Raw genomic sequence first — 8,820 nt, 5'->3', positions numbered from 1 at the left:
CCCGCCAGGGTTGGGGTGGGGGGGCTGATCTGGGCCTTTTTGTCCCCCAGGTTGAGCCTTGTTCCCTCGCTAAGTGGTGGCTTTCTGAGAGCCTGACCCCGCCCTGCGGCCCCTGGCCCTCAGGAGCAGGTCCCGGCAGGCTGAGGCCTGGCATGGAAGAGGCTGATGGCTGCTTTGTCCACGGGGCTGACTGCTTTGGGTGGAAAACAGTGTGTGTGTGTGTGTGTGTGTGTGTGAGAGAGAGAGAGAGAGAGAGAGAGAGAGAGAGAGAGACAGAGATAGGAGACAGGAGAACCCCAGACCTCAGAGAGACCTTGGTCTGAGCTTTTCTGAGCAGAATATGCAGTTTTCAGCTTACTCCTTGGGGGTGGCCTGAGATCTGTTGTGTACACACACCTGTGTACGTGTGTGTGTGTGTGTGTTGGGAATCAGATCTCCTGTGTGACTTCTAACAGCTTGCTCCTTTGCCCTCTCCAGGAAAGAAGTCCTCCTTTAAGAACATGCCTGGCTTGGAAACAGCAGGGGCTTTGTAAGTATTGGTTGAATTCTATTGTGGTGGTGGTGGCAGTGAGCTAGAAGTAAAACAAAACAAACAAACAAAAAAACAGCCCACAGCCACCATCACCACCACAACAAAAAACACCTCATTTCCCAACAGGAACAAAAAGTTATTTCATTGTGAAGCTCCATGCCACAAATCTGTAAGTAGTGCACTACAGCCTTCATTAAAACGTTCTCCCCCAAAGCAAACAGCCAGACAATGTGCAGTCTATTTGCAATGCCTGGAGGCCCCGGGGGATTCAGGGCACCGGAGGATGTGCCTCTTCTGGCAAGCAGCCTTCGGGGCGGGCATGTGTGCGGGGCGTGTGTGTGTGTGTGTGTGTGTGTGTGTGTGTGTGTGTGTGTTGGGAGGAGTGCTGTTCTCCCCGAGGTCAGCTGTGCGAGAGGAAGAAGACTGGGCATGCCTGGGCAGAGATTTCCAGACGCAGAGCAGCCCTCCGTGTCAATAACTGTAGCTGCTCTAAGCCTGGGTCTAACTTTCCAGCGGGCTTTCTGTTCAGATCTACACTGTTCCCTGCAATTTTTTAAAAAAGCAGAAACTGCAAATGTCTTAGGTGAAGGAAGGGGCGAAGATGGGGCCCAAGGGGGGATAGGGTGAGGGGGTTGGCGGGGACATAAGGGCACCTCGCTTGCTCTTATCTGTCAGAAGCACTGGGGACATTTGCAGAATTGCTCTTCATCAGTGTTGCCCCCGTAAGCCGTCTGGAAACGGGGGTCCCGGTGTGTCCCTCAGTCCAGAGCCTCTGAAATACTGAGGGCAACAAGCAGAGAACTCTGACGGGAGGCAAAGTGACTGTGACCCACCTATGGCCATCTATTTGCTGCGTGTTGTTAGGGCATGGGCCTTCTCTGCCTCAGTTTCCCCCGAAGTGTGTGGGCTGGGTGTGGAGCATCCAGGAGATAACTCATTCACCAACCAAGCCTTCTGCCCTGCCTCGCACCAAGCCGGGGCAATCACAGAGGTTTCCTCTGTTGAGAGAAGAGGGGGGTGTGAGGAGCGAGGACCCGATTCCGGGAGGCTGTGCATTGCAGGACTTGCCCAGGAGACAGGATGCCCCTTTCTGAGAAGCATCCCCAATTCCCTCCTGTTCTGAGGCTCCGCCAAGTCCCCTCTGCAGCCCTTCAGCTCTGAGGGCCTCATCTGTGGAATCAAGGGGATTGACGGTGCTGCAGGCCTTCAGGGGCTTTGTTGGGGTGTCTGGGTCCCCCTGGTGCGTGGGGAGGGGTGGTCTGGTGAGTGACGGGAATAGTGGTGATACCATGTGGGGCTTTTCTGGGAATTGCAAAGTGAGGTGTGTTGTTGTTATTTATTGATTTTTATTTATTATCAGGGTCAGAAAGGGGGCTTTTCTTAACAGTGCCATCCTTCCTGGGGAGTGCCAACTCACTTCCCACCAAAAAAAACCGCATTGGTGGCTCAGCTCGTGGGGGAAATGGGCAAGCGCACGACCCCCAGCTCAGGGTGCAAGGAGGAGGGAGCCTCGGTCCCAGGACACAGGGAGGGATCAGAGCTCAGCCTGTGCAGGGAGGGGCGGTGTCCCCGGGGAGGGCGGTGCCGGTCCTGTGGCTCGAGCAGCCGTCCCGCCCAGAACGTTTATAAGCCGGGAGCGCCGGGCGGCGGCAGCTGAGAGGTGAGCAGCTGCTCGGGTGGCAGCTTGGGATCCGGAGCCCTTTCCGAGCCCGTTCCGTTCCGTTCCGTTCGCGAGCCGCAGACGCCGTCGGAGGTGAGGGAGCCGCGGCCACCGGGACGCACCGGGCCGGGCTGGGCGCGGAGCCGGGAGCCCGCGGATGAGTGTCCGCAGGTGTGCGCGTGCTGTGCCCACGGGTGAAGGACGTGCGTGGGGCTTGGATCTGCCCGTGGAACGGGCTGTGCCGGAGACCCGGGCGGGGAGAGGGACGCGAGTTCGCGGCACCCGTGCCACGGCCCTTTCCCTGGAAAGCCGGGGCGCGGGGGGCGCGGGGGGCGCGGGGGGCGCGGGGGGCGCGGGGGGCGCGGGGAGCGCGGGGGGCGCGGGGTGGGGGAAGCCGCTGTCCGCGCCCGGCCGCCGGCGGGAGCGCCCAGCGCAGCAGGTTCTCTGGACCCGCTCCCGGCGGCTCTCGGACCCATCCCCGCCCCGCCCCGCCGCTGAGGTCGGGGTGCCGTGGGGTCCGCCGCCCGGCCGGGCACTGAGGTCGCGCGGGCTGAGTCCCCAGCTCTTGGCTATAGGTCGGGGCATGTCCCTTACGGCCAGCGGGGAGGGGACTCGCGGGGACCAGGGGACTCCGGGGGTTTGGGGGGGAGGGGGGGCTAAGGACAGGGTGTTCTGTACCCAGAAGTGCCGGCCTCGCCCCTCGCGGGCCCGCCCGCCAGCACAGTGACCCATTTGGCTGGACGTGTTCCCGGGGACGCCGGAGGTCCAGCCCGGGCGTCCGGGCCCCGCCCCGCGCCCCGGAGTCCAGCCCCGCGCCCCGGAGTCCGGCCCCGCGCCCCGGAGCCCGGCCCCGCGCCCAGAGCCCCGGCCCCGCGCCCCGGAGCCCCGGCCCCGCGCGGTGTGCTCGCTGCGGCCAGTCCATCGGGAAGCGCTGGGGCCCACGCACTTCCCCCCCCCGCCGCCCGGCCCGGCCCGGCCCGGGCTGCCCTCGGGGGCGGGGGCTGCGGGCGGAGCGGGCTCTGCCCGGCGGCCCTGGGTGCGGTGTCGCCCGGTGGGACGCGGGTGGGGTCGAAACTCGGAGGGCGAGGCTTTGCCCTTTGCGGGGCGCCGCGTCAGGGGCTTGGGGCGCCCCCTCCGGAGGCCACGGGCTGAGCCGCCGCTCGCCCCGCGTCCAGGTGCGGCACCGCCCTCCTGGGGAGGAATCCTGGCACCGGGCTTGGCACGGCAGGCGCCCGGCAGCGCCCTCCCGCCCTCCCCGCCCTCCGGGTCGCGTTTCGGGGCGGACTTTCGGGCTGTTGTGTTTTCTTCGCTCCGGCTATTTTTATTCCACGGACTGACTCAGCCGCCCTGGGCGTGGAGACACGGTGGGGGGCCAGACCCCTGCGCCCTGTGCGCGCGCTGCGTGTGAATGTGTGTATGTATGTGTGTGCGTGTGTGTGTGTGTGTATGTGAATGTGAGTGTGTGTGCGTGTGTGTATGTCTGTGCGTGCTGTGTGTGTGAGTGACAGATGGCGCCAGAGCGCGCGGTTTCCCAACAGCCGGTGTTTGGGAAGCCGGGCTGGGTCAGCGTGACGTGTTCGGGCCCCCCCCTCCCCACGGGCCCCCCTCCCCCGAGTGACGCGGCCGCAGTGGAGCGGGTTTTGGCGGCGGGAACGGGAGCAGGAAACTGACTCACCGCGCCTCCCTCCGCCCCAGCGCCGAGGCTCGGCCCACGCACCGCCCCCCGCGCGTGATTTCCTGGAGGCCAGCGCTCCCTTCCGGCCCCGCCGCGAACGGCACACGTTTCCCGCCTTTCCTCCCGCGGCCCCTCCGGGCTCCTCACAGGAGGCCCCTCCACCCGTCCAACGGCCCCTGAAAAGCACCCCATTGGCTCGGCAGAGCTTACCCGGTGCTCACTGTTTACTCCGGAATTAAAACTGGTTGAAGCCTAAAGCACAAAGGCCAGCGAAGAAGGCTACCTGTTACCCGATTCTTGTTTGTAAACCAGGGTTTGTGTTTGTGAGTCTCTCTAGGCTGGGAGTTAGGATAAGGGGGCCCCTCGCTGAGCCAGAGGGCAGGGGTGGGAGGAGGAGAGATGTCGCTGCCTGGATTAGGGTCCCGTCCTCCTTCCAGAAGCCAAAGAGCATGGGCTTTCTGAGGAGCCCGGCTGGTGCCCCCGCACTGAGGCCCAGGGTGTCCATGTCAGGTCCCCGTGTGTCCCCTCCGTGTGCCCTCTGGGACTGCCTAAGACTTGCTTAAATCCCCTTCAATTTGAGTTAAGTACGTCTGGGGAGGGAGGGGCATGGATCTACATTTTGATAAAGCTCCCCAAGTGATTCCAACCAGCCTTTCTGAAACCTTGAAATTAGTGAGGGAGTGGAGTTCAACCCCAGAGCGCTGCACTCAGGGTAAATGGGCGTGGGTTCAAATCCTGGCTGTGCTACCCGTGAGTTGTGTGACCTTGGGAAAGTTATTAACTTCTCTGAGCCTCGGTTACCTCTCCTGTGAAAAAGAACTGATAGGCCCACATTTTAGGAAAAGTTAGTATTTGGAAATGTCTTAGACCAGCCCTGGCATGTAAAACTATACAGATAGATGTCAGTCCTTGCCCTGCAGACTGCGGGCAAAGGCCGTTTGAAGGCTCTGCGCTGTGAATCTCCTCTCTGGGACGGTGGCCTTTGACCGTTTTTAGATGCATGGTTTGGGGGCAAGTGTCCTGTCTCCTCCGCCCTTTCAGCTCCGTCTGAGGTTGCCCCTCCCCTCTCAGCTGAGATGTGGGTGTGCTCACGCGAGGGGCGGAATGGGGAGCAGTCGGTGTGTCATGGGTCCAGGTTCCTGCCCCAGGAGATCCCTCAGCACAGCGTTTGCCTCCAGAGCCTGCAAATCAGGACTTGTCCCCAGGAAAACCCGGTCCCTGCCAATTCCACGCAGCCCTCAGCCCTGGAGTCAGGCCAGAGCGGGGCAGGCAGGGAGCGCTGTTCTCCCCGGAGTGGGAGGAGACGAGCCGGGAGACCGGCCGCCTCTAATTTTCTGTGCCTGCAGAACGGTTCCGTGGAGGCAGACAGCATGGGGCAGGGGCTTCAAGGCAGTCTAGACTGCAGTCACCACGGCCTGGCAGGATGTGGCTCAGCCGGCTCCTCCTCAGCCCCAGGCCACTCGCTGATGACACCCCTGTGAAAGGCCCAGCCCACAGCACCTGTCAGCTGCTGTCTGGGTGGAGGCTCAGCCAGAACTGAAGGCAGAGAAACAATAACACGTCTGTTTTCCAAGCGCTTCTGCGTCCCAGGTGCTGCTCTAAGCACGTTCTCTCCGCCGCAGTCCCTCCTCACACCTGTCCTCGGAGATGTTTACTGTCAGTGTCTCCCTTTTACAGAGGAGGAAAATAGGGCCCAGAGAAGTTAAGCCACTTGTCCAGGGTCAACCAGCAGAGCCTGGATTCCCACCCAGGCAGTCCTGCGCCAAGGCCCTCGCTCTTAACCACGAGAGACAGCCTGCCAGCTCTCTGCCACCCGCTTTGCCTAGAAAGACTCCCGGGCATTTGCTTGATGGTGCTTCAATCAATGGCCATCCTCTTTAAACTCCCATGGACCCATTTCACAGTTGAGGAGACTGAGGCCAAGAAACATTAAGTGACTTTTTTTTTTTTTTTTTTTTAAAGCTTACATAGTAAGCAGCAAAGGTAGGCTCAGATCCCAGGCGTTTTTCTCCAAAAGTCCAGGGTACTTTTAAGTGTGAGAGCAGGGTTGTCCCGCAGGGGCCCCTGGGAAGGGCCTCAGGAGGCTGGAGGAGCTGTGCCAGCCTGTCCACTCACTGGGGAACTGACCTCCTGGCCAAGGCTGGGACACTGGACTCGAAATTCACACGTACTTGGGGCATTCACACCCGTGAGGGACACCTCAGGGGGGAAAGTAAATTGATTTTAGCTGATAACGCCAGGTGGTAAACAGGCCCTTGATCCCTGCCATTGCAATAGCCTTTGTGGACATAAGCTTGCCCTTTAGCTGCCCGCTCTCCCGGTCACCCTGGGGTGCCATGCTGGCCGTGCTCTGCCCCCACCCGGTGTCTGTTGGTGGGAAGGAGGTGGTGGGAAAGCAGCTGGGCGGAGCTGCAGACTCCTCCCACCTCCTGTCCTGGTAGGAGGGCCGCCCCCAGCACAGCACGCCTGGTCTGGGGGGCCGTTTCTCGAGTGACCAGGCGTCCCTTGTGTCTCAGCTGCAGGCACCATGTCGGAGCCGTCCCGGGACGCCCGCCCGGTCCCCCGCGGCAGCAAGGCCTGCCGCTGCCTGTTCGGCCCGGTGGACAGCGAGCAGCTCCAGCGAGACTGCGACGCCCTGATGGCCAGCTGCGTGCAGGAGGCCTGCGACCGATGGAACTTCGACTTTGTCACCGAGACACCGCTGGACGGCGACTTCGCCTGGGAGCGGGTGTGGAGCCTGGACCTGCCCAAGCTCTACCTGTCCTCGGGGCCGCGGCGGGCCCAGGACCGCCTGGCGAGGAGCAAGCGGTGCAGCAGCTCCCCGGCCGTGCTGCAGGGGGCCGCGCAGGAGGACCACGTGGACCTGTCGCTGTCCTGCACCCTCGTGCCTCGCTCCCCCGGGCAGCCGGAGGAGTCCCCGGGCGGGCCCAGCATGTCCCAGGGCCGCAAACGCCGGCAGACCAGCATGACAGGTGAGGACCGAGGCGGGGGGTGACACTGCGAGGGACCACGGCTTAGCATCCGTGGTGCCAGGGCTGGCCTGTCTGGTCCAGCGTGCTCATCATGAGGGGAAATGGGCTCAGAGAGGGCAAGGACCTTGCCTGAAGTCACACAGCCAGGGCCAGCTACCCCTTATTTGGAGCACTTACTGAATGCTAGCCCTTCACTGAATTTCTAAGGTGGGTTTCACTTAGTCCGTGTGACATTCCTGCCACCCTTTCACAGGCAGGGAAAAGCGTTCAGAGAGGTAGGTTTTCCTACAGACCCACAGTGAGTTTGCAACGCAGAGGAAACTAATGATAGTAATTTCCTGGCCGTTCCGTCCAGACTAAACTTCCCTTCCCTCTTCACACACACACACTTCCTGTCCCTCTGCTTTTTACTGCCAATAGCCATTTCTTTATCTTGATATTGTCCGTCTTTCCGACTGGGACATTATCTCCGTGAGAATCGGATCTACGTCTCTCTGGTTCACGCCTGGATCCCTAGCACCTAGAATGGTATCGGGCACATAGCAGGTGCGCGATAAAGAGTGAACGAGCCACGTTTACATTAAGCACTCACCAGGCCAGGCCTAGACCAACGCCTTTATAGAGAGCATTTCATTTAATCCTTAGGGCAGCATACCGGCGTTACCCACATTCACCGGTGAGGACACTGAGGCTCAGTGAGATGCAGCCAAGAATCCCACAGCAGCCTTGGCTGGTTTTACTCAGTGGATAGAGCGTCGGCCTGTGGACTGAAAGGTCCCAGGTTCGATTCCGGTCAGGGGCATGTACCTTGGTTTTGGGCACAACCCCAGTGGGAGGTGCGCAGGAGGCAGCTGATCGATGCTTCTCTCTCATCGATGTTTCTCTCCCTCTCCCTTCCTCTCTGTAAAAAAATCAATGAAATATGTTTTAGAAAAAGAAAAAGAATCCCACAGCCACTCTGCAGCTGGGTGGGCACTAACAGTAAGAACAGGAGCTATAGCTAACGTTCCGCGCCCAGGCGCTGTGCAGGGCCTCCTGGGGGACCTGAAGGTCAGCATAGAGCAGGCTGCCCAGAGCTCGGTGCACATGCAGCGCACCGGCCACCTAGCGCTGTGACTGAGGAAGGGGACTTTTGTTTTATTTTCTTTTAGTTCATTTAAATAACCGCCTAGGACCGACCGGTGGCCAGGGTTTGGGGCGGCTTGGGTTAGAGCAGGCCGAAGGATGTGGGCTCCATTGTCAGTCACGCCTGGGAAGCGGGCTGCTGGGTAAAAGCCGGCGGGGGTCGGGGTACGGGGAAGGGGTGCGGGGTGGGGGGGGGAGTTCTTCCCTGCACTTGGCAGTGTGGGAGGGGTCGCGGCCCCTGCAGTTGGCCTGGCTGGTGGCTCCCGGCGGCCTCTCTCTCCTGGCCTGGCTGACCTCTGCGCTCTCTCTCCCCGTAGATTTTTATCTCTCCAAACGCCGGCTGATCTTCTACCAGAGGAAGTCCTAACGGCCCGCGGGAAGCCTCTCGCTCCTGGAAACACGGCGTCCCTCAGGCCCGCTCTCCACCCTGCGCCTTAGCCCTCAGTGTGTGTGTTAATTATTGTGTCTGTTTTAATTTAAACTTCTCCTCGTGTACATAGCCTGATGGCCACCACCCCCCACCCCGCCCGCTGCCGGCATTAGGATTATTTAAAGAAAACAGACAGCGGAATGATAGGCCTATTCGATTGCCAGGTATTTTTATTATGCAAACTATTATTTAAAACTCCCCCCTCCCACACTCACTATTTCTCCTCTCCCGGAGGTGAGGTGGGGCCGGCCTGACCCTCATCTGCTGGGTGGTGCTCGGAGGGGCCTCGCTCCCTCCCTCTGTTCCCTGCTTCCCGGGTGGTATGAAATTCTGCCCCTTCATCCTCGGCCCCCGGGAGGAGTAGAGAGATCGCACTTTGAAGGAGCCCAGCAGCGTGGGGCATCATCCACACTTTGGGGTCCCCTC

The 8,820-nt window shown here is 61.0% G+C and overlaps 1 protein-coding gene across 1 annotated transcript; it reads left to right on the top strand.

Moving 5' to 3' along the window:
* The first annotated feature begins 2,147 nt into the window (after positions 1 to 2,147).
* Positions 2,148 to 8,599, top strand: CDKN1A (cyclin dependent kinase inhibitor 1A). The gene is made up of 3 exons (XM_036414436.2): positions 2,148 to 2,285; positions 6,384 to 6,839; positions 8,282 to 8,599. The coding sequence occupies exons 2-3, from the start codon at positions 6,395 to 6,397 to the stop codon at positions 8,329 to 8,331; spliced, it is 495 nt and encodes a 164-aa protein (XP_036270329.1). The 5' UTR covers positions 2,148 to 2,285; positions 6,384 to 6,394; the 3' UTR covers positions 8,332 to 8,599.
* Positions 8,600 to 8,820: the final 221 nt, after the last annotated feature.

Source organism: Pipistrellus kuhlii, unplaced genomic scaffold, assembly GCF_014108245.1.
Source record: "Pipistrellus kuhlii isolate mPipKuh1 unplaced genomic scaffold, mPipKuh1.p scaffold_m20_p_5, whole genome shotgun sequence".
NCBI lineage: Eukaryota > Metazoa > Chordata > Mammalia > Chiroptera > Vespertilionidae > Pipistrellus > Pipistrellus kuhlii.
Note: the sequence above shows the minus strand (reverse complement) of the source record. Positions and strands in the feature narration are given on the sequence as shown.